The sequence below is a fragment of the Protopterus annectens genome, chromosome 2.part2 (genome assembly GCF_019279795.1).
Source record: "Protopterus annectens isolate FY-2018-M chromosome 2.part2, PAN1.0, whole genome shotgun sequence".
Classification (NCBI taxonomy): domain Eukaryota; kingdom Metazoa; phylum Chordata; order Ceratodontiformes; family Protopteridae; genus Protopterus; species Protopterus annectens.
In genome coordinates, this window is record NC_056730.1 from 1,022,323,604 (window position 1) to 1,022,349,387 (window position 25,784).

At 45.1% G+C, this 25,784-nt stretch overlaps 1 protein-coding gene across 2 annotated transcripts in view; it reads left to right on the top strand.

The window, feature by feature from the left end:
- SPIN1 (spindlin 1) overlaps nt 1–25,784 on the top strand; it is a 1,077,469-nt gene that overhangs the window by 796,411 nt on the left and 255,274 nt on the right. For both annotated transcript variants that reach the window (XM_044064286.1, XM_044064285.1), the window contains one exon: nt 4,258–4,511. In XM_044064286.1, coding sequence (XP_043920221.1) covers nt 4,258–4,511 — 254 coding nt within the window. The remainder of the gene's footprint in view (nt 1–4,257; nt 4,512–25,784) is intronic.

Here is a 25,784-nt window from a genome sequence, read left to right on the forward strand (position 1 = left end):
GAAAGCTTCAAAGCCCCCATGCTAAGGGATAACACTGTCCAAGCTGCAAAATCCTTTACTAATGCATTCTGTGGGCACCTACAAGAATGCATGGATCGTGCTATACCAAGCAAAACCAAGACACACTCCTCTAAGAAAAGGAAACCAGTCTGGTGGACTCCTGCCATAAACAAGCTATACAATAGGAAGAGGAAACTAGTGCAGAAGAGAGTAAAATCCCAAGAAGGGAAGACATCCCTGATCAGTATCAGCAAGAAACTATGATCCTTCATAAAATCATCCAAGGCGAGTTTCGAAAGAAAAATTGCCAAGGACTCCAGAGATATAACCACAAGGCATTATTTAGCTATGTCGAGAATCTAAGTGGCTATGCTCTGGTCTGCTAGGAGTTGGTGCAGAATGGTACAAAATACACTGAACCGACCAATATTGCCAACATCCTGGCAGACAGACAGGTTCAGTGCAAACTTCAGCCCCCTCTCACCCCCTAAAGGGCCCATAGCCATACCAGAAGAATGTAGAGCTCATGAAATCACCGACACTCTGGTTAAAACAGCCCTCTCCAAAGCCGAAAACACAGCAACAATGGGACCGAACAGTGTCCCAGGCTGCATCCTACATGAGCTCAAAGACGAACTAACCCCTCACCTAAACACACTGTTCAAACTCAGCCTCTCCACAGGTTATGTACCCATAGAGTGGCGCACAGCAATGGTTATTCCGCTCCACAAAGGTGGAGCCACAACAAACCCTGGGAACTATCGCCCTATAAGCCTGACTAGCTTGGTCTGCAAGGCTATGGAGTGCATCATCATGGAACTCATTAACAGAGACATTGGGAACCTCCAAACACTGGACCCTACCCAGTTCAGCTTTAAGGGCAGATCATACCTCCTAAACCTGGTGGACTTCTTTGAGACAGTTGCCAAGGCTATAGACAAGGGAAAAGGTGGTACACACAGCCTGCCTAGACCGCACAAAGGCCTTTGTCACCATTCCCTATTCTGGTATTATAGACAAGCTCACCAGCCTGAACATAAACCCCTACATCACAAGATGGGTTGCCAACTGGCTCACGGATAGAACCCACATGGTAAGAGTTGCAGGAGCTAGGTCCGAGACTAAACCGGTTACAAGTGGCATTCCCCAGGGCTCAGTCCTAGGACCTCTCCTGTTCGGCATATACTTCTCAGAGGTACAGGTAAGCACAGGAGGACTATGGCTGACCAAGTTCGCAGACTACTGCAAACTAGGGGCTATAATTTACTCTCCGGCTGAACGACGTCCTCTAAAAGGGTCTCACTGAGATGGACACCTGGTGTCAAAATCATGGCCTCAAGCTAAATGCCAAAAAGTGCATAGTCATCCCCTTTGGTACCCACAAACTACCACATAGGTGGTAGTCCCCTAAATACGGAACACGTAATAAGGGATCTGGGGACCCAAGTAGATAGTAAACTCTCCTTTGATAATCACATTGCCAAAGTGAGAAAATCCTTCTACGTGGCACACCTTATCACAAAAGGGTTTGCATCCAGATCAAAAGAGGTCATTGTGCCCCTCTACTCATCGCTCATCAGACCCATCATAGAGTACAATGCCACATTTGGGATGTATCTTACAAGACACCTGCAACAGCTGGAAAGACCACAGAAGTACCTCACCAAGAGGATCACTGGCCTCAAACAGATGCCCTATGCAGCTCGACTGAAGAAGCTCCAGCTGTACTCTATTGTTTACCGCCTACTCAGAGGTGATCTCTGCCTGACATACAAGGCCATGTCCAACCCAGAACTGATGGACATGCTCCACCTAAAGAAAAGCTTATCCCCTCGAGTCACACGCTCTAGGGATCTAAACCTCACCACAACAATAAATAGGATATGCTGGAGGAATAGATTCCTGTCGGAGACATTCCATGCTTTGGAACAAGATTCCTATCTACATTAGGCAGAGCTCCTCGCTAACACTCAAGAGAAACCTTGACGAGTGGATGGGAAACAAAGTTTACCCCAGGGATCACTTCAGTGGCTCTACTGGACAGGGGGTGGCAAAAGCCAACACATTCTGGCTAGGCTTATAAATGCCTTCAGGCAGCCTAGTTACCTACCTATGAACCTATTATGTTAAAGGCAAAAACAAAAATCACTATTAGATATGTGATGAATAGTGATGCGGTGGATGTTTATAAGGAGAAAAGCACAAAGGGTGTGTAAGCATGTAGAGAATAGAATAATCAAAATGAGATTAGACTCTGCATACTGTCCTGCAGAAGTCTGCATCTAGCATACTTTTGCCGTAGTACATGTATTACTGTTTGCATATAGTGCATTTCAGCACGGGTCTACATCATGATATGATCCCACACTGGGCAAGTAAGAGTTTTCAGACAAACCAATCTCAGGAAATGCATACCAGCAAACCAAGCTGCCTGTAGGCAATTACAGCCAGCACTACTTTTATGTGAATCATGGAATTAGTATTATAGGTTCATAGGTTCATACTAGGCTATCTGCCCTGGGGCAATTATAAGCCTAGCCCGATTCTGTATGGCTTACGCCACCCCTTGATTTGAGTATACTGTGCCCTTTTTAAGGTTTAGTTTACTGTGCCTCTGTCTAATAGTGACACGGGAGTAATCCCTGGGACAAACCTACGATCTCCCATCCACTTATCGAGATTCTTCTTGAAGAGATTCAGGGAGGTGCTCTGCCTCACATGAACTGCAATTCTATTCCAGAGCGAAGGGATCCTCTGGGTTATGAACCTGTCCCTTCAGCAAGTTCTATTTATTTCTGTGCTGAGGTTCAAGTCCCTCGAGCATGTGGCTCTAAGGGATTTAGATTTACTGAGGTGGAGCATGTCCATTAATTCTGGATTTGACATAGCTTTGTATGTCAGGCATAGATCGCCTCGAAGTAGGCGGTATGCAACTGAGTAGAGCTGGAGTTTTTTTAACCGAGCAGCATATGGCATCTGTTTGAGACCCTTGATCCTCTTGGTGAGATACTTTTGGGGTCTTTCTAATTGCTGCAGGTGTCGGGTAAGGTACTTCCCAAAAGGGGCATTGTATTCTATGATGGGCCTGATGAGGGATGACTAAAGGGGCACAATTACCTCTCTTGATTAGACATAAATGTCTAATGGTTGGCATAATGGTTAGTTCTGTAATCAAAATTTGTACATGGGCATCACAAGACTTTCATATAGTGAGGCAGTAGTGATTTTCAGTAAGCATGTGATACCTCTACCTTACAATTCTACTTTGAAATGCAAGTCAAATTATTATTTTTTGTCCATTAACACTGTTCTGTTTACAGCACTGTTAAAAATGTGAGTATTTGAGGCAGACACGATAGCCCAGAAAAAGTAGTTTAAAAACTATGAACTATGCATCCGTGTTTCATGACAGGAGGCCATGGTGCTGCATAATTGTGTCCCACTGTCAGAAAGAAAGGGCTAGAACTAGGAAACAATGGATGAGTTAAGTCTCCTGTGGTGATGTGTCAATCGAAACAACAGGTCAAATTACCTTCAACAGTTTGATAGCTAGGGAGGGGAAGTTTGAAGGGGGAGGGGAAATGATCTAAAGAACTGCAACTCAGGTATGACAAGAGTGAAAATTAAGATCTCTGTAAAGAAGCAGCAGTAAAGTGTGTTCTGCGTCTGTCTCAGTTTTTTAAGTAGTCATTGAACAGCAGGATATCTTAGTTGAACATTTTCTGACTGATAAGACACCAGTGTATGCATGCAAAATGAATGCAGTCACAGTAGCTTCTGAACACTGAAGCCTGCATGATGTAATGTGTTAAGGATAAACACTGCATTCTGGGATACATGGAGGTTTAGAAAATTTGTGAATTCTCATCAAAATGGTAGACCCCATGTGGCCAGACTCTGAAATTACATATAAAAATATTTAAAAACCTGTAGAGTCCCCACAGTGCTGTTAAAATATTGGAAACATCTAAACATGATGAAATAAACATGTTTTTTTGAGTCTGTGGCTGCGGTTCTCCTTTAACATGCCTGTAAAACCTGTAGAGTTGTGCTAATTAATTGGTGTCGGGAAAAAAAGTTAGTCAACAGCCAGGAATAAAGGATCCCTGCAGGCTAAATTGGGGTGGGAGGACTGTTTTAAGGCTGTCTTGTTTGCTAATAAGTTATATTCTAGTGATAAAGCTAATTGAAGTAAAGGACCTGTAGTTTTATTTCATGTGTGTAATTGCTTGTTTGCTTCCTTGTGTGTAAATACAGGAAAAAACCAACTAATGTGGGCCCAAGCAAACCCATCTCTCAGCCCCGGCGGAATATTGTTGGCTGCAGAATCCAGCATGGTTGGAAAGAGGGCAGTGGACCTGTAACACAATGGAAAGGAACTGTTTTGGATCAGGTTCCAGTAAATCCATCACTCTACCTGATAAAATATGATGGATTTGATTGTGTTTATGGACTAGAACTTCACAAGGATGAAAGGGTATCAGGGCTCGAGATCCTTCCAGACAGAGTTGGTAAGTTCATTCCATTTGGCATCTAAAACCTTTAAGAAAACAGTGTCACAAGAAAGGAGTAATGTACATCACCAGCTAATTAGCACTTTCTCTTAATGCTGTGATATTTTGATCTGATGTCATATTCATTCGTTCATCAACCTGTGAGTGTCTGTTCCGACTCTTGGAACAGACTCTGCCATTTCACTAACTTGAGTTTCAAAGCTGAGCTCCTCCCTACCCATAATGCCTTTTTCGCTCAAAGAATCTTGGATCTCATTTTCCGATCAAACAAGCAGTGAGGTTTTGATGCTCTTCAGCTCCTCTTCAGTGCGTTTTTTCCACAGTGAGTGTGTTACAAATTCTCTTCCTGGTCTGATGATCTTTGTGTTTCACTGTTGCAGTCATTATATTTGGGTAATCTACTGGCAGATTGCCCTCAGTCGGCCTGATTAACAAAGTCTTGGCTCCTGCGTCGGTTGCTGTCCCTTCTTCCATGACGTCAGGTCGTCAGGGGTATAAGACATGCAGCTGACGCCATTACATCAGTCTTTCCTGACGCGCGGTGCCCGAAGCAGATGTTCATCGTACATACAGCTGCAGTCATAACAGATGGGTTCTCCTGCCGTCAGGCGGGTCCTCGGTCGGCCGAATTCCAAAGTCTAGGTCCGGCGTCTGTTGTCGTCGCTTCTTCCCTGACGTCAGTGCGACAGGGCTATAAAGGAACCAGCCGACGCCGTTTTCTTCAGTCTTTCTTGCCGCGCGGTGCACGAAGCAGAAGCAGTTCGCAAGTGCCTGTCGGTCAGCTCCTGAAATTACGAAAATTTGGAAACCGAAGTCGTCTTAAAAGCCAAGTACCCCATTGGGGAAACTTTTCTTGCCTCAGACGGATGTCAGACAAAGTTAATAATTGTATTTCATGTGGGAAGCAAATACCGCATAAGGATTTCCATTCCCTCTGTATACCTTGTTTAGGCCCAGACCACGACGTCTCGGTCTGTCGCTTTTGTGCTACATTCAACAAACGCACCATTAAGCGTCGGGCGGGGTTCGCCCAGCATTATTTTGGAAAAACATTTAACTACATTATGTCGTCGGATACTCCGACTACAGTTTTGTCTAAAAAACGCAAAGATAAGGACCGACACACGAGGTCCGCGGCCTCTACTGACACCACGCCAAAGCAGACTACATGTGGTCCGGTTCTCAGCGAGGCGCTTACGCAGCCCCTGACTACCGACGACACTTCATTGGCGGTGTCTCCTGTGCCCGAGGTCGCAGGCTCCTCGGCCCACACCCAGACTACAGATACCGAAGCCACTCCTGGCGTTGAACCTCAAAATGTGGATAGGTCTACCTCCACTCAAGGTGTCTTCAGACCTTCCTCTTCCTTTTCCATTAAGGCCTTCACTAAGTCTAAAGCAGCCATTCCTTCTAAGAGACAAGCTACACAGGGCCCATCTCCAGGCCCCATGCCTAAAAAACAGATGCTTAAAATGGCTGAGGATTTAATTTCTCCTATCAGGGGTTCTCAACCTCCACCGGACAAAAGGCCCAGAGTGGAGGAAGAATCCCCCTCCTCTGATCAGGGCTCCATTATTTCAGAGCACTCTGTTGATCAGGAACATTCTTACTCAGAGTCCATTCCTTCTGTATCCCCCCCAGAGGATTATTCATTTGGGGAAACTTTGCATACCTTAAGGGAACACTTCCACTGGGAAGGCCAGGATTATTCAGATTTCAAGAAAAGGCTTAGGGAATTTCTCTTGCTACCTCAGCACAGGCCTCTGGCTATACCCCCTGTCTTTGACATCATAGATGATGTTTACTCGGAGGCCTGCCTTAACCCGGATTCTCTGCCTCCAGCCCCAGTCGAGCCTGACAGGTACTACAGGGTTCCTGACTCACACCAATTTCTATACAAAAGCCATGCTGCTGACCCAGAAACCATCTCACAGGGCCCCAAGGGAATTAAGGCCTCCACTGCTAAAAATCCATTGCCTTCCGAGAGAGATTCCAGATCCTTAGAAAGGTGGGGTAAAAAGGTATATACCTCGGCTACCTTAACCATGAGGGCCTTAAACTGTCAGTTCCATATGCTAAAATGCCAACAGTTTTTGTTATCACAATTGAAAAGTAAAATGTCACAACCTGAACAACCAGACTTGGAGTTGCAGAATTTGAGGCATAGTGCAGAACAAGTGGGTAAGCATACCTTACGATGTGGTTTTGAAGCTCTAGAGGCCTCATGTAGAGATGCTGTTGCAGGATCAGTCATACGTAGACATGGGATCATGTCAAAGCTAAATTACTAGATGCCGCTCTACAAAAGGATGTATTATTTGGTGCTAATGCGGAGGAGGTATTAAGGAAAATGGAGGAAAAAGCTAAATCAATGCAAACTGTGAAAGATTTTCTACAGGTACAACCCCCAAGTTTCAGTAGAAATTGGCCTTCCAAAAATTGGTCCTTTCCAGCCACGGACAGACCCCAAAGAGGTAGATACAGGCGCCCGAGGGGCAGAGGACAATCCCAAGGATCGTTTAGAGGCAGACAATGGCAAGCTCCTACACAAACAGGTGGTGAGGATAACTCGCAATCATTCAGAAAGCAAGCCCAATGACTTTCCCCTTTGCATGACAAGCAAGATTCAAATGGCAGCACCCTTAGGAGGAAAACTGGCATTATTTTCAAAAAATTGGCATATTGTCACAAAGGACAAATGGATCCTGGACATTATAAACAGAGGCTACAGATTCCATTTTCACACCCTTCCAAAAATGAGAGGCATGCCAAACCTGCCACACAATCGAAGGGCAGAGGCACAAAGGCAAATTACAGATCTTATAGACATGAAAGCTATTCAAGAGGTACCTACGCACGAACAAGGTCAAGGTTTTTATTCCAGACTATTCCTGGTACCAAGGAGGGGAAAAGATTGGAGACCTATATTGGACCTATCCATCCTAAACACTTTCTTAATCGTACCAAAATTCAAGATGCTCACATTACAGCAGCTTCTTCCCATGCTGGGCAAGGAGTCTTGGCTGGTAACATTGGACCTCAAGGAGGCATACCTGCATGTCCCAATCAGACAAAATTGCAGAAGATACCTCAGATTTCTTGCAGGTTCAACCCATTATCAATTCTCTGCATTGCCCTTTGGCTTATCTACTGTGCCCAGGGTATTCACGAAATGCCTGGCATCAGTAATTGCCTACTGCATACCTCAAGGGATACAGATATACCCATATTTGGATGACTGCCTGATCCAGGCGGACAGCAAGCACATTCTTCTGAAACATCTGGCTTTTGTAATAAGGTTATTGAATTCTCTGGGACACACAGTCAACAAAAAGAAATCAAGGCTAATACCCTCTCAGAAAATAATTTTCCTGGGTGCCAACTTGGACACAAACACCCAGATGGCCTACCTCACGCCAGAGAAGCAGGGGCAACTAACTCAATACTTCAAAGCACTAGCAAATTGCACCAGGCTGACTGCAAGGAAAATCCTGCAGGCTCTGGGATTCATGGCATCTTGCATCCTACTAATCCCATGTGCAAAGCTGCATATGAGGAAACTTCAGTGGTACCTGAAAAACCTATGGTCTCAACACAGCCACAGTTTGGAAACAATAATACCACTAATTCCATGTCTACAAAAGGAATTTCTGTGGTGGGCTCAAGCATGCCAATCAAACAAATCAAGTTATCACAACAGACGCCTCGGACTACGCCTGGGGGGCGCACATGGCAGATCGCTGCATTCGGGGCAAATGGTCCCAAAAAGAAAAGCACCTTCACATCAATCAAAAGGAAATGCTAGCAGTAACAAATGCTATTACAGCTTTCAAAGACCTTCTGCATCCAGGTCAACTATTGGTAAGGACAGACACCACCACAGTAATTTGGTACATAAACAGGGAGGAACCCATTCATACCACCTGTGCAGGCTGGCCATGTCACTTTGGGACATGGCCCTGGAATTACAAATCGAACTTCAAGCACAGTACTTGCCAGGCAAGGAAAACACGCTGGCAGACAACCCAAGCAGGAATATGACAGATCCACACGAATGGAAGTTGCATCCAAAAGTTTTTACAGAAATAATCCAAGCATGGGTAAGGCCAGACATAGATCTCTCTGCCTCCCACAAAAATCACCAATTGACAAAATTTTGCTCAAGGATTTTCCATCCAAAGGCCTGGAGAGTGGACACTCTCTCTTTCAGTTGGACATCAATGACAGTTTATGCCTTCCCACCTCTTCCTCTGCTGCCCAAAGTTCTATTGAAAACCAGAGCAGACAGACCAAAGATGATTCTCATTGCTCCAGACTGGCCAAGACAACACTGGTACCCACTCCTGAGGAGCCTGACTCATTCCCCACCATGGACCCTGCCTCTAATGCCTCTTCGCCTGACTCAGCACAGCTTCAAAACTCTTCACAGCCAGCTAAAAACACTCAATCTAGCCGCATGGAAGATTCCTTAGCATCGCAACAGACCCTACTCTCCAAGGAGGTGCAGGATGTCATTTTGGAGGCTAGAAGGCCATCAACTAGAAAAGCTTACTCCGCAAAATGGAAACTGTTTTGTGTCTGGAATGAAAAAGAGGGTCAGGATCCTGGAAAACTGAATTTACATGAAAAAGAGGGTCAGGATCCTGGAAAACTGAATTTACCTCAAATACTACAGTATCTAGCTGAGCTGCTAAGCAGTGGACTTTCATTCTCCTCCATCAAAATCCATGCCTCAGCCATTTCTGCAGAATACAACACTGATCCACCCTTATTCTCTCACCCTCTCTTAAGACAGTTCCTCAGAGGGGCTAAGAATCTAAGACCCCCAAGGAAACAACCAATACCTGCTTGGGATCTCAATTTCATTCTGGAAAAACTGACCTTGCCTCCCTTTGAGCCAGCTGCCTCATCAGATTTGCAATATTTATCTTGGAAAACAGCTTTCCTTCTGGCTATTACCTCAGCTCGTAGAGTTTCAGAACTACAAGCTCTCATGGCTGTGCAGCCTTTTATCATCGTCCATCAGGACAGAGTTTCCTTACGAACCAACCCGTCCTTTGCCTAAAGTGGTATCCAGGGTAGCTTTGAATCAGGCCATACACTTACCTACCTTTTATCCTAATCCTCAAATCAAAGGGGAGAGATTACTACATTCCTTGGACATCCACAGACAACTACGTTATTATTTGGACAGAACAAAGCCTTTCAGAAAATCAGAACAGCTCTTTGTGTCCTATGCTGTAGGAGCTCAAGCAAAGCCAATTTCCAAACAGACAATCTCAAAATGGATAGCCCACTGCATACGCTTTTGCTATTCTTTTCATGGCAAAACTGTACCTACAGGCATCAGATCTCACTCCACAAGGTCCACAGCTACCTCCACAGCTTTCCTCAGAGAGGAGTTCCTACCAGAGATATTTTGGAGGCAGCCACTTGGAGTTCTGTGCATACCTTCTCCAAGCACTACCACCTACCATTATACTCCAAAACTAGAGCAGGCTTTGCCACTGCAGTCTTACAGGGCATCCTGGCTCCTCCTAGTTCCACCTAGTGCCTACCACCCCTTTCTTAGCTTTGGGAATTCTACCCATCTGTGAGGACTGCAGCTGTATGCACGATGAACATAGTACAGTTTTGTACCTACCATAAATGTAGATGTTCGAGTGCTAATACAGCTGCAGTCCAGGTTTCCCACCCTCCTTCCCCTCTAGGGGTATTCTTTTATGGTGTATTTGCTTGCAACTACTGTTTTTTGATTATATTGCATGGCATTATTACCTAATTGTATGTATTGCCTTCCTTCTGGGGGCACCTGACATCTGGGGCAAGAAAAACTGAAGAAAATGGCGTTGGCTGGTTCCTTTATACCCCTGTCAGGGAAGAAGCGACAACCGACGCCGGACCTAGACTTTGGAATTCGGCCGACCGAGGACCCGCCTGACGGCAGGAGAACCCATCTGTGAGGACTGCAGCTGTATTAACACTCGAACATCTACATTTATGGTAGGTACAAAACTGTACTTTCCAACGTATCAAGTTCACCTGCAAGCACAATTCCTGCCAGGAAAGAAAAATACTCTGGCAGACGATCTAAGCAGAAATATCATGGACCCTCACGAATGGAAACTGAATCCACAAATCTTCAGCATGGTAACGCAAAATTGGGGATGCCCAGACATAGATCTTTTTGCCTCCCCACTGAATTGCCAACTACAAAAATTCTGCACAAGGACTTATCACAAACAAGCATGGAAAGTGGATGTTCTTTTCTTCAGCTGGAAAAACCTAAAAGTTTATGCTTTCCCGCCACTGCCTCTCCTTTCAAAGGTACTCCTGCAAGCCAGACAAGAAAACCCACAGATGATCCTGATTGCTCCAGACTGGCCACACCAGCACTGAGACCCTATCTTAAGGAACTTGGCTCAAGGCCCACCATGGATTTTGCCTCAAATTCCACACCTTCTGACTCAACAAAACAATCAGATCCTGCACGGTCAGCTCAAAACCCTAAACTTGGCTGCATGGCAGATACATTAGTCAAACGGGCAACACCTCTCTCTAAAGCTGTTATGGATGTCATTTTGGAGGCCAGGAGGCCTAGCACCAGAAAAGCTTACTCAGAAAAATGGAAGAGATTCTATGCCTGGAACCAGGCTCAAAGCCTTGACCCTCTTGTTCCAAACATTCCTCAGATTTTACAGTACTTAACTGAGATGCTGGACAGAGGCCTATCCTTCTCATCAATTGAGATCCACGTCTCTGCCATTTCAGCACATTACAACACGGATCCTCTTTTATTCTCTCATCCCTTGCTAAAGCAGTACCTCAGAGGGGCTAAAAACATAAGACCGCCCCGGAGAGCACCAACACCAACTTGGGACCTCAATTTCGTTTTGGAAAAACTGACCCTACCACCTTTTGAGCCAGCCAATACAGCCAATCTAAAATTTTTATCATGGAAAACAGCTCTGCTCCTGGCAGTAACTTCAGCACAAAGAGTCTCAGAGCTACAGGCATTAATGGCAGTGGAACCTTTTATAATTTTTCATCAGGACAGGGTATCTTTAAGGACAACCCCTACCTTTATGCCAAAGGTGGTATCTAGTGTGGCTCTTAACCAAACCATCCATTTGCCAACTTTTTATCCAAACCCCCAGAAAAAAGGGGAGAAACTTCTGCATTCTTTGGACATACACAGGCAGTTACGCTTCTACTTGGACAAAACAAAGGCTTTCAGGAAAACTGAGCAACTATTTTTAGCATATGCTGCAGGATCCACAAGGGCAAGGCTGTCTCAAAGCAGACTATATCCAAATGGATAGGACACTGTATTTGATACTGCTACACACAGCATGGAAAATCAGTCCCAAATAACATTAGGCCACATTCCACCAGGGCAACAGCCACCAACAGCCTTTCTCAGAGGAGTACCTACCAAGGAAATTTTGGAGGCTGCAACTTTGAGTTCAGTGCAGACCTTTACCAAGCATTACCACCTGCCTCTTTAAATCCAGAGCAGGATTTGCCACTGCAGTTCTGCAGGGCCTCATAGCCAATCCTAACTCTTTATAGACCAGCCACCCAACCTCAGCTTTGGGATTCTACCCAAGTGTAATGACTGCAGCAGTTTAACACGATGAACATAGTACAGTTTTGTACCTACCGTAAATGTAGATGTTAGAGTGTTCACACTGCTACAGTCCAGGTTACCCTCCCTCCATCCCCTCTGAACTAGATACTTATCTATACCTTTCTGTCCTATACAACCCTTGGGGTGTATTTGCTGGTAACTGAAGGTATTGTTTTTATTGTATATTTTTGATTAGCAGTATGTATTGCCTACCTATTTGGGGGCACCGGACATCTGGGGCAAGAAAAACTGAAGAAAATGGCGTCAGATGCATCTTATATGCCCCTGGCGCTCTGACGTCAGGGAAGAAGCGACAGCAACTGACGCCGGACCAAGACTTAGGAATTCAGGCCGACTGCGTGACCGCCTGACGGCAGGATAACCCAGGTGTAATGACTGCAGCAGTGTGAACACTCGAACATCTACATTTATGGTAGGTACAGAACTGTACTTTCTGTTTAGGCCAGGAACATGATCGTACCTCTTGTATCTGCCAGTTTTGTTCCCAAAACTCTCCCGAAGTCGTCTGGCAGCCCTCAGTTTATACCTAGAGAACCACAGGTTAAAAAGGCTAGCTTTATGAATGGATCCTGAGTCTCCCACCGAGGCGGAGCCGCTTAAAAAAGGCGGCCAAAGATTCTAGGCCTACCCCTTTTGCTCCTCTGACATTGGATGCCCTGCCAACTGCCGATATAGGGGTTGAGGGATGTCTGCTAGAACTGGCACCTTCAGCGACTACCCTTGAGGAAGCCGCTTCTGAAGTACTGGTAACCACATCCTCTGAGGTTATTCATATGTCTGCTACTGCCAAGGACGAAGAGGGAACCAGGCTCCACAGGACAACTACCCGTGATCCAGGATTCAGAATCCTCACCCATAGGCCAGATCCTGAAACTTGGCCCTCTTCTTCTAACAAATCAACTCCTTTAAAAAAGAAACAAAAGACTAAGCATTTATCTGCTCCTTCTGAGGAACAACCTGACTGGCAATCTCTTTCACCATCCTTGCTGCAGATCTTCATGGCTCTTAGGCCCTCAACATCCACATTACCTGTGCTAAGCCCCAGACCAGCCTCAGTTACCTCCATCTCCCCTTCCTTCTCCCGGGAGGAATAGGCCTCATCCTCCTGCTGTTCAGTCACTTCCTCCTCCCAAATAGCTTCTCCCTTGGACTACTACTCCCCCAGATGAGGATTTCTTTAAGGGAGTCACCCCTCCAGAGGATATTACATTTGAAGAAACTGTTGCTAAAATGAGGGAGTACACACGAAAGTTCAAATAAGACACGTACAGAACGCTTTAACTGAATCACTGCATTTTCATCAATGTTACTTCAGATGAGAATACCAACTTCTACAACCCCTTTTATACAAGTCCAACAATCCTCAGTTAATCAGTTAACCATTTGTTCACATCTAAAAACACAATATAACAATGTTGAATACATGAAAATGAAATGCTCTGAATGAAAACTTCAAAAAATCATTGAAGTGGCAAGCATGAATGCACAAAAAAAGCATATAGAACAATAGACATTGAATACAAGGGAATAAAAATGTATAAAAAATATATAAAATACTTTAAAATGTCATGTAAAACAATGATAGAACAGCATTAAAAGATGTCAAACAGCACCATCTACTGTGTAGTCCCATAAAAGCATTAAAACCTAAACATCCCATTCAAAGTTTAGCTGCCCGAAGTTTTAACACAGGTTTCAAGGAAACAGTGTCATTTAAGCCAGGGTACTTGTTGGGTTCAGCTACCAACTGCCAGTACAGTTCCCTGTATTCTAAACTCATCTCCCAAGGGCCCCCTCTAGGATTAATGTGCAATGTCTCAATTACAAAAAAATAAAATTCACCCCCTAAACAGTTCAGTGTCTGTTTGTATAAAGCGTTATTGGTGTTGATCTATCTTATGTCATAACTATGTTCATACATTCTGGACTTTTAGTTTTCTTTTGGTTTTGCCTATATAAAACGCATCGCATATATCACACACAAGCTAAATAAATACCATTCATGTTGCAATTGGCAAAGCCTCTAGTCTTCATGGACCTATCCCTACATTTCAAATACAACATATCACCAACTTTGACATATGGGCATTGAGCACAACAGCCACATTTGTATGTACCACTCTTACTGGAATGATGGTTAACCCTAGAGGCATTCTCCAAAATGTTCTTAATACTACGACCCTTTCTATAACTACAATTGAATGGCTTGTCAAAAATATGCTGCAAGTCTGATATTCTAGCAAATCTACTCCATTAATTTTCTATGCTACTTCTGGCAACTCCAGCATCAGAGCACTATTGTACGCATTATCTGCTGACCTCACAAATGTTTGAATGTTCCCAGGGTCATAACTATCACTACTAAAAATGGGGGCAAGCCTAGTCTTCCTTGCTTCATGCACTTCACTGTATACCTCCATTAGAAGCTTTTCTGGGTACCCCCAAGCCCTAAACCGGTCCATAAGAAAAGCACTTTCACTAATAAAATCATTGCTGCCCAAAGTCGTTCTACTTATTCGAACAGACTTGCCCTTCACAACTTTCTTCTGATAGAGTGGGTGTGCACTGGTATAATACAAATAGGAATTCGAAAAAGTCGCCTTTCTGTAAACCTGGTTTTAAAATTCCCACTATATTTACTAATACAAATGTCTAAATATTTCATCTCATCTTGACTCATTTCATAAGTAAACCTTAAATCAGTGATGTTTGATAAATTAAAAAACTTCTAAAGTCTTACTTTCAGATTCTACCCAAAATAGACTTGTCCAAAAAACGAGCATAAAAATTTCCAGCACCACCTGAAATCACAGTTAAACACATTTCTTTTCCCAGTAGGCAAGTATAATGTTAGCATACGTGAGGGCACACCTCTTAAATTGAAATACTCTCCTTCAAAGAATATAAAATTGTTCTTTAAAATCACATCCATTAAAGTTACACAAGTACGAAAGTTGTAACTTGTATCACTATTGTCACTTAAAACCTCTTCCATCCATTCTAGACCCACATGGAAATTAAATCGATCACATCAACTGAAATAAATGTAAGACTTTATTTTTTGTAATTGAGACATTGCCCATTGATCCTAGAGGGGGCCCTTGATAAACATGTTTAGAATACAGGGAACTGTACTGGCAGTTGGTACTTGAAGCCAGCAGGTACCCTGGCTTAAATTACATGGTTTCATTGAAACCAGTGTTAAAACTTAAGGCAGCTAAACTTTGAATGTGGTGTTTAGGTTGTAATGCTTTTATGGGACTATACACAGTAGATGGTGCTGTTTGACAACTTTTAACACTGTTTTAATACTGTTTTATCACAGTTTTACGTGACATTTTAAAGTATTTTATATATATATTTTATACATTTTTATTCAGTTGTATTTAATGTCTATTCTATATGCTGTTTCTTTATTATGTCCATTCGTGCTTGTGACGTCAATGATTTTTAGAAGTTTTCAATCACTGCATTTCATTTTCATGTATCCAACATTGTACTGTATTTTTAAATGTGGACAAATGGTTAATTGATTAATTGGGGGATTGTTGGATTTGTATAAAAGGTTGTAGAAGCTGGTATGCTCATCTGAAGAGGTTACATTGATGAACGCGGTGATTCAGTTAAAGCGTTCTGTACGTGTCTTATTTGAACTTTACAAAGTGTGCTCAATAAAGTGGTGGATTTTATTCTGGTGAATTTTCCAGTGCCTTTTTTTTTGGTTATTAGTATGTTTTTTGGCACTTTTTCCACATTTTTCATTTATTTAAAATAAGGGAGTACTTTAAATGGGATACAGCACGGATGACCGAAATTCAAAAAAGGTATTTTGATTTGCTGCAGGTGGAATCACCCTCCCATCAGCCCATTCCTCCAGTGATTCTAGCATACTTAGATCCATTTGCATCAGGCTCATTCTGATTCACAACTTCCTGCTCCCAAGAGACCTGACCATTTTTGTAAGGTAGGTGACTAGCACAAACTTCTTGTAAAGCCCCCTTTGGCGAACTCTGCAGTTATAGCACTTGGCCCCTGACAAGCAGTCCAGACTCTCTCCTTCCTTACTCTTGCCTTCAAACAAGGTTAGCAAGGTAATGCGCAGGCTGAGGAATAAGATTATATACCTCTTCTACTCTAGCATTTAGGGCAATTAATTACCAGACCCACATGGTTAAATATGCTCTAGATTTGGTATCAAAGGCTTCATCCTTACTGTCCTCGTTGCCTGACTTCCCCAAACAAGACACAAGTAGCATCTAAGCTGTCTCTGGCATTTCAGATATCCAGACACTCAAAGTGCAGCTGTGATGCAGCTGAGGCTTCTGCAACATTCGCAGCATCTGTTTTGCAAGGATATTCATGGCTTAGACCGCAGCCCCTGCCTAAAGACTTTTAAAACAAAAATTTTGGACACACCCCTGGATAAACTCTAGTTTGGCAAACAGTCTGCTTATCTGTTTAAAGCCTCCAGGAGCAGATTAAGTCCAGGATCTTTAACGCTTACTGGTCTCCCCAGTACCAAAATTTTATAGAAATTACACTGCAAAGACCTCTTTTGTCAGGAGAGCCCCTGCCCCAGCCACCTTAACCTTCAGACATAGAAAGGGTCCAGGAAGCCAACCTCCTCTAGGACAGCTACCTCTCAGCCCCCCAACAGGCAGCCCTTTCAGGGCAGGAATAATGCATGACTGCCCTGCCTCAGCCACCTTCCCGTCTCATCCTGCCTCTCTCACTGCCTTCCACTTCTGGAAAGAAGTCACTTCAGACCACTGGGTCCTGGCAATAGTGGAAAAAGGATACTTCCTGTCTTGACAGGAAAAACCCATTCCACTAGGCATCCCCTTCCCTCCCAAGAACCAGCTATACCTAATCCCACAGACTGTCCAGGACCTTCTCACTCAGGGAACCATAGAACCCATTTCCCCAGGCCAGGAAGGAAAAGGATTCTACTCTGGGTTAATCCTGGCACCAAAAAAGGGAGTCCCTTGGGGGGGGGGCACGCCCGTCCTGGACCTATCCTTCCTAAACCTCTTTCTGAAGGTCCCTTCTTTGAGTGCTATCTCTTCAAAACCTTCTGCCACTCTTGCCCCCCCCCCCCCAGGCTTTCATGGCCACTTTCGACTTAGAAGCTTACCTCCACATCCCTATCCACCCAAACCACAGGAAGTTATCTACGCTTTGCTGGACCCTGTTCACACTTTCAATTTACTGCCTTGCCTTTTGGTTTATCCACAGCACCAAGAGTCTTCACAAAGTGCCTAGTCCCAAGGTAAAGCCTACTGCAGGACTAAGGGCAATTCAAATTTATCTACCCCTGCCTAGACATCCTCGTCCTTGCAGAAGGGGAAGACGTACTCCGAAGTCAACTGTTCTCCATTTCACTGCTCCAGAGATAAGAATTCACACTCAACCTCTTAAAAATCATCCCTGTCCCCAGCACAAAAAACTTTCCTGTGTTACAGGATAAGGACTGACCCTGATGAAGGCCTTTCTCCCCTCAGGACAAGGTATCCTCCCTGGTCAGCCGCTTCCAGGACTTCTAACCAACCATCTGTCAGCCAGGCAATTCATGTGCCTCCTAGGCCTAATGGCAGCCACCATCCCTATGCTGCCACTAGCCAAGTTGCACACAAGGAAGTTAGTGGTACGTGAAGAATGTGTGGTCTCAACACAGCCATCCTCTGGACTTTCAGATACCCTTTCTTCCACGCCTAAAGGCAGAGTTGAAGTGGTGGATTCAGCAGGTGCAACTAAACCCAGGCCTACTCCTGCAGCCCACCAAACCTGCTCACCTAATGCACATAGATGCCTCCGATCTAGGCTGGGGAACAACCATGAATGGCCTCAAGGTACAAGCCATATGAGAGCCATCCCTCTAGAAAAAGCACATCACCATAAGGGAGATGACTGCAGTCCACTTTGCCCTGCAGGCCTTTCTCCTCTCATGCAACCAGGCCCCTTACAAATCTTCTCGGACAACACCACTGTAATGTGATACATCAGCAAATGGGAGGGGGGGGGGGTCCAGGTCTTACCATGCTAGCAATGCAAGCTTGGGAATTAGCCTCTCGGAACAACATTTTACTGCGGGCAGTCTACATCCCATCCCAGGGCAAGCCATCAGGCGGATGTTCTCAGCAGTGAGTCACGAGTGGGTGTTGCACAGAGATGTATTCCTAGACATTGTCCACCAGCAGTTGTGTTGGAGTCATTCATGTCTGGCCCATCTACAACCTGGCTGTCTACCCTGCAGGACCCACTCATTGAGTTAGTGTCTTCTAGGGCATGGAAGGAACCAGACGTAGTAGAGCCCATCCCCAAGTGTGTGGACAAAATCTTGAGTGCTCTCTTTGGACGAAGGGTATTCCGGTTGATGCCATGGTGGTTGCAGCAGCCACCAAAAAGGAGCTGGCCCAGGAGAGCTCCTCTGTCCACCCCCCCTAACAGGGAGTCTAGGGCTTTGGACAGATTTGGTAAGAGTTTATGCCTCCCCCTCTTTCTGCTTGTGAGTGCTAAACACACTCCCATTTTGAGACTACAGAGGGACCTGGTCAAGGAACTCAATAGCTCTACACCGTGGTCCATGTCAGCAGAGGATCAGAAGGTTTTCCCCTTCAGAATGGCCACCCTCTAGTCCCTGTCACAACACATCCATGAGGTTAATATCCCAGGTAGCAGAGGGTACTTCAAGGGCAGCTGGTTCCGGCATTGCCATAAGGCGTCATGCCTGGATGCGGCTGTGTGACTTTGCAGAACTCTATAAGGCATCCTGCATCAATGTGCCTTTTGACGGATCAACCCAGGAAGTCTGCCATCGGGATCCGTTTTTCTACCCCACAGAGATGTTCTTCGTTTTTCACTGTTGCAGTCATTACATTTGGGTAATCTGCTGGCAGGTTGCCCTCAGTCGGCCTGATTAACAAAATCTTTCAGTTGCTGTCCCTTCTTCCATGACGTCAGGTTGTCAGGGGTATAAAACATGCAGCCAACGCCATTTTCATCATTTTTTTTGCCCCAGATATCAGGTGCCCCCCAAATGGGGAGCAAAATATATATTTATGTATGCATGTAATTTAGAATACAAAAAAATGTACCTCTAAATAAAAGCAAATACACCAAAAAGGCTTTTGAGCATAGCAAAAAAAAAGAAGAGGTATAGTAAAAGACAAATAGGGTGCTGGCGGGTGGGTAACCAGAACTGCAACAGTGAATACACACGAACATCTACATTTATGGTAAGTGTACAGAACTGTACTATGTTCTTCGTGTTTCACTGTTGCAGTCCTTACATTTGGATAGAATCCCAAAGCTATGGTTGGGAGGATGGAATTATACAGCATTAGGAGCAGCTGTAAGGCCCTGCAGGACAGCACTGGCAAAGCTTGCTCTGGATTTATAGAAGAGAGGTAAATAGTAATGTTTGGTGAACATATGAACTGAGCTCCAGGTAGCAGCTTCTGGAATGTCTCTGGTAGGAACCCCTTTGAGAAAGGCTGCAGAAGTAGATGCAGCCCTGGTGGAATGGGATCTGATCCCCTTGGGGACAGGTTTAGCATGGTGCACGTAGCAGAAACGAATACAATGGCTTATCCATTTTGAAATAGTCTGCTTTGAAATAGCTTTGCCCTCTACCCCTGCAGCAAATGCCACCAGTAGTTTTGTCCTTTTTAAGTAGAATCTTAGTTGTCTGTGTACATCCAATGAATGCAGAATCCGCTCACCCTTGTTCTGTGGATTTGGGAAAAAGGTTAGCAGATGAATGGTCTGATTAAGAGCCACATTAGGTACCACTTTAGGCATAAAGGATGGATTGGTCCTGAGAGCCACCCTGTCCGGGTAAAAGATAATAAAAGGCTCCACTGCCATGAGAGCCCGTAGTTCTGAAATCCATCTAGCTGAAGTGACTGCTAAAAGAAAAGCTGTCTTCCAAGAGAGAAATTTTATGTCTACAGTAGCAGCTGGTTCAAAAGGAGGTAGGGTGAGTTTTTCCAACACAAAATTGAGGTCCCAAGCAGGAGTTGGTGCTCTCCTGGGAAGTCTCAAATTCTTGGCCCGAGAGGCAGAGGGGGGAAATAACCAGAATGGTAGATGCCGCCCATATGGGCAAGGGGGTCTGCAAAACCGAGGGTTTTGAGAGCCACCTCAGGCAGAGCCTTCCGCCCATGAATAGTTGCCCAACTGCGTTCCTCTGGAGCAATCGAGGGCATTCCTCCTTATACCCCAAAGCCTGGGAAGCCATCACAAACGACTGATGGGTGCTAAGGATTGTATCAAGAAGATGCTCTATTCTCTTTTCAGAGACACTAAGACAAAATTCTTCCCTCCGTGATGTCCCACCCAATCAGAGGAAGGATGCAGCTGTAGAAGTCCCAAAGTTGCTGTGAAAGACTCATCCAGGAAGTCCCCCCCCCCCACATGACAGTCTGATCATGTTTACTTGTTCTTTTTGGTACCCAAAAAGACACTGGAGTTGAGGCCAATTCTGGATGAATAACTGGATGTGCTCAAATAGACGTGAAGGACACACTACCGCATCAAGATGACAGGTGCTGCAGAAGTTTTCTTTGTTTCAGGCTGGGAGACAGTCATTTTAAGTTCAGATCACTCCTGTTTGGTCTCACCACACCCCCAAGGGTGTTCAAATGCTTGCCAGTGGTCACAGCTCATCTCAGGCTGCAGGGATTCCAGATATTTCCCTATCTGGATGACTGGCTTTTTACCGCTCCAACCACGCATAGTTTGATTCAGGCCAGAGATTACCTTTTGCAGCTGGCTCCACTCCGCATAACCCTGAACTTTGAGAAATCCCAGTTTGAACCAGTTCAGGTGATGCATTCCATAGGGGCACGTCGGGACACCGTTTCTCTGGCTTCTCACAGTGGATCAAGTGTCAAGCCAACGCCTTCATGTCAAGCAGATTTCTCTGAGCTCTCAGTTCTGTGGCTGCCATGATACCCCTCTTGCCCACAGCACGTCTTCACATGAGATTCTTTCAGTGGACATTAGCAGTTCAATGGTCCTTACACAGAAACATCTAAGCCTTCCAGTCCGACTTTCCTAAGTATGCATAGAATCCCTGCTATGGTGGCTTCACACTGCAGACATTACTCAAGGACAACCCTTCATTTTTCCTTCTCCAAATGCCATGTTGACCACAGACCCCTCCCAGATGGGGTGGAACAGAGCATTTTTTGGGTCGGACGGTTCAAGACACATGGACGCCCTAGGAGACCAACTTGCGTGTCAATGCCCCAGAGATGAGAGCAGTTCTTTAGGTGTTGCAAGCACTACACACCTTTCTTCCTGTAGGGCCTGTTGCAATACAGATGGACAATGTCAGTGGTCTGATCAACAGACAGGGAGGAACTAGGTGTTACCCCCCTGTGTTGAGAAGCTTTGTGTGTATGGCAGTGGGTGATCTCTGCCAACCACTTCCTAGGAGAGTTCAACATCCTAGCAGATAGGATCAGCAGAGTCCTACGGATGCCTCTAGAGTGGTCTCTGAACCAGTCCACGGAAACATGATCTTCCAAAGATGGGTCAACCATGCTGTGACCTTTTGCCACCCTCTCAACAAATGCAGCAGATACTTTGCTTTAATCCCTCAGGGACAGTCACCAAAGGGTGCTGTAGTCCATGCTTGGCTTCCCAGTCTACTCATTATGTTCCCCCTAGTTCAGGTCAAAGGCGAAGGTAATCCTCATTGCTCCCTTTTGGCATCAAGTCTGGTTCCTTATCTTCACTCTCCTCTTATTTGCCCTCTGACACTATATCCAGCTCTAGATCTTTTTTCATCCCTTGGGACACCCTCACCCAGACTTTCAAGGCCTGAAACTAACTGCATGGTTTCTCCATTTCCGATGGTGGCCAAACATCCCAGGCTTTCATCCCCTGTCCAGAAGGTCTTGATTTCTTCTCATAAACACTAGCCAGGAAGATTTATAAGAGTAATTGGAAAAGGTTTTCTGCATGGACGAAACAGAAACAAGTAGATCCTTTTACAGCCCCCATCTCTGTGGTGGATTTTTTGGCTTCCCATTTTTAATGATTGCACTAGTTTTTTCACCATCAAAGTTCAATTACCTTAAGATTTCCAGTTTTCATTTGGGAAAGGACTCTTCATTAGCTTCATCAAAACTTTGTAAAGCTTTCCTTAGAGATACCTTTGTACTTCGTCCACCCATTAAAGATCCCGCTTCCCTTTGGGACTTGACCATTATGTTGCAGGCCCTGGTTCGTCCCCCTTTTCAGCCAGCGGCCGCAGTAGATTTAAGTTTGTCATGGAAGATGCTTTTTCTGGTGGTCATTACTTCAGCAGGATTCCCATATTTAATATTTCACAATGAAAGCATAACCTTGCACACCAACCCGTCCTCCTTACTTAAATTCGCTACAGAAGCCATATCAACAACTCCATTAACTTGAGTACACTTTCCATTTACTTGATGTGCATAGACAGGCATTTGCTTACACAGAACGAAGATTTTCAGGACATCAGAGCAGTTTATATCTTTTTGAGACACGAAGAGGTAAAGCCATAATTAAGACCTGTTTGGTTGTTGTGTCTTTCGGCTTTTCCCGGTTAGGGGTCACCACCGCGGAACTCCGGTCTGCTAATGATTGGCAGTAGATTTTTACGTGCCGAGTTGCCGGCCCTGATGCACAACCTTCAATGAAGGCATGCCCATTCACGCATCTCTCTACACAGAAGACGCTCTAGCTGAGAATCGAACAGGACAACGTCTTACTGTGAGGTGACAACGCTACCGCAGCACCACCACCGCTGTACCTGGTCAGGTTAAAACTCACTCTAGAAGGTCTCTGGCAACTTCTCAAGCCTTTTGGTCAAGAGTATTGAATGACATCTGTACAGCTGCTACATCGTCCAATTCTCATACATTCATTATTCATAAATTGAAATCACTTCAGGAATAGGGAGCGTCTTTGACTCTGCTGTACTTTGGAATATCCTTAAGGGCAGATCATGCCTCCTAAACCTGGTGGACTTCTTTGAGACAGTTACCAAGGCTATAGACGAGGGAAAGGTGGTACACACAGCCTACCTAGACCTCGCTAAGGCCTTAGACACCTTTCTACATTCTGGTATTATAGACAAGCTCACCAGCCTGAACATAAACCCGTACATCACAAGATGGGTTGTCAACTTGGCTCATGGACAGAACCCACATGGTGAGAGTTGCGGGAGCTAGGTCCGACTCTAAACCAGTTACAAGTGGCGTTCCCCAGGGCTCAGTCCTAGGACCCCTCCTGTTAAGCATATACTTTTCAGAGGTACAGGCAAGCACAGGAGGACTGTGGCTGACCAGGTTCGCAGACGACTGCAAAGTAGGGGCTGTAATTGACTCTCCGGCTGACAGACATCCTCCAGAAGGGTCTCACTGAGACGGATACCTGGTGTCAAAATCATGGCCTCAAGCTAAATGCCAAAAGGTGCATAGTCATCCCCTTTGGAAAAAACAAAGTAGCCACAAACTACCACATAGGTGGTAGTCCCCTAAATACGGAAGACGTAATAAGGGATCTGGGGACCCAAGTAGATAGTAATCTCACCTTTGATAATCACATTGCCAAAGTGGTTAGAAAATCCTTCGACGTGGCCCACCTGATCACAAAAGGGTTTGCATCCAGAAGAGATTGTGCCCCTCTACTCACTCATCAGACCCATCTTGGAGTACAACGCCCCATTTGGGATGTACCTTACAAGACACCTGCAACAGCTGGAAAGACCACAGAAGTACCTCAAGAGGATCAGTGGCCTGAGATGCCCTATGCAGTTCAACTGAAGAAACTCAAGTTGTATTCGGTTGCATACCGCCTACTCAGAGGTGATCTCTGCCTGACATACAAGGCCATGTCCAACCCAGAACTGATGGACATGCTCCACCTAAAAAAAGACCTTATCCCCTCAAGCCACACGCTCTAGGGATCTAAACCTCACCACAACAATAAATAGGACATGCAGGAGGGATAGATTCCTGTCCCAGAGACTTCCCATGCTTTGGAACAAGATCCCGTTCTACATTAGGCAGAGCTCCTCGCTAACGCTCTTCAAAAGAAACCTTGACGAGTGGATGGGGAAACGAAGTTTACCTCGGGGATCACTTCAGTGGCTCTGCTGGACAGAGACCCAGGGAAACTAGTTAAAGGGGGCGGCGAAAGCCAACACATTTTGGCTAGGCTTATAAATGCCTTCAGGCAGATAGCCTAGTACCCACCTATGAGGGCCACCTGGAGTTTCTGTAGCTGGGGACTGTATCCCACAGATTAATGAACAAATGAAGATGACATCAGGTAAAGAAGTTGTGTTTTTCTGTGTTCATTTTTCTTTAACCCCCACCTTCTTTCCTCCAGTCCAAGAATTTGAGTGACCTGATGGATATGTTCACCTAACCATTGTTTCTGTTTGAGCTACTGTTCTGTCCTTTCCTGTTGGTTGATGGCTTGTTTTAGTAGACAGTGGGTAAATAGTGACAGCAAACTGTGTCTGAGGCACTTTGGTGGAAAGTGGCATTATTGGGTAGGGAAGAAGAGCTCAAGCTTCAAATCTCAAGCTAGTGAAATGGCTGAGTCTGTTCTGAGGGTTGGAACAGAGACCCACAGGTTAATGAAGGAAGTCAACACAGAAGGAACGTTATGGTAAGAACATAACTTTTTTTTCTTGCTTCTGTATAGCAGCTTAGAATAGGGAGTGTGTGCAGCATTCTAAAAACAAAACGTTTGTTCCTTTATATGGCTTTAGGACTTTAATAATAATAGTTTTGGAGACTGTTAACTGAACAGTTCTAATCTTGTGTCCGTTGCCCTTTTTAATGAGGGCCGGGTTAATCCTTTTTATCATTTATAGATGCACCATATTTCAGTAAATGTCCTTCAAGGATGCATCTGCAGTCATAACATATGGGTTGTCCTGCCTCAGGCAGCCCTTCGGTCGGCCGGACTCCAAAGTCTGGGTCTGGCCTCGGCTGAAGTCGCACTTTCCCCGACGTCAGAGCTTCTGGGGTATAAAGGCATCAGCCGACGCCATTTTCCTCAGTGTTTCTTGCCGCACGGTGCCCGAAGCAGAAGCTGTTCGCAAGTGCCGGTCGGTCAGATCCAGAGATTTCAGCTACCGAAGACTTCTAAAAAAGCTAAGTACCCCGTTGGGGACTCTTTCTTGCCTCAGCCGATGTCAGACAAAGTAAATAATTGTTTAACTTGTGGGAAACAAATACCTCATAAGGATTTCCACTCTTACTGCCTTCCTTGCTTAGGCCCAGACCACGACGTATCAGCTTGTTTAGCCTGTGCCTCCTTCAACCGACTGACTCTTAGACGTCGGTCAGAGTTTGCAGAAGAGTTTTTTGCATCCGCTTTTGCATATAAAATGCCGTCGGAGACTCCGACTACGCATTTAGCGAAAAAACACAAGGAAAAGGACCGACACTCGCGGCCCGCGGTTTCGGCTGAAACCACGGTTAGGCCTACCGCGAGTGTATCGGTTTCGGCTGAAACAGAGTCCTCGGTTCTTACTTCTGCCGAAAACATACTTCCAACAACCGAGGCCAAAGAGGCCCCGGCTGAGTCGGCTACAGAAATTCCTACCGAAGAAGCAAGCGCAC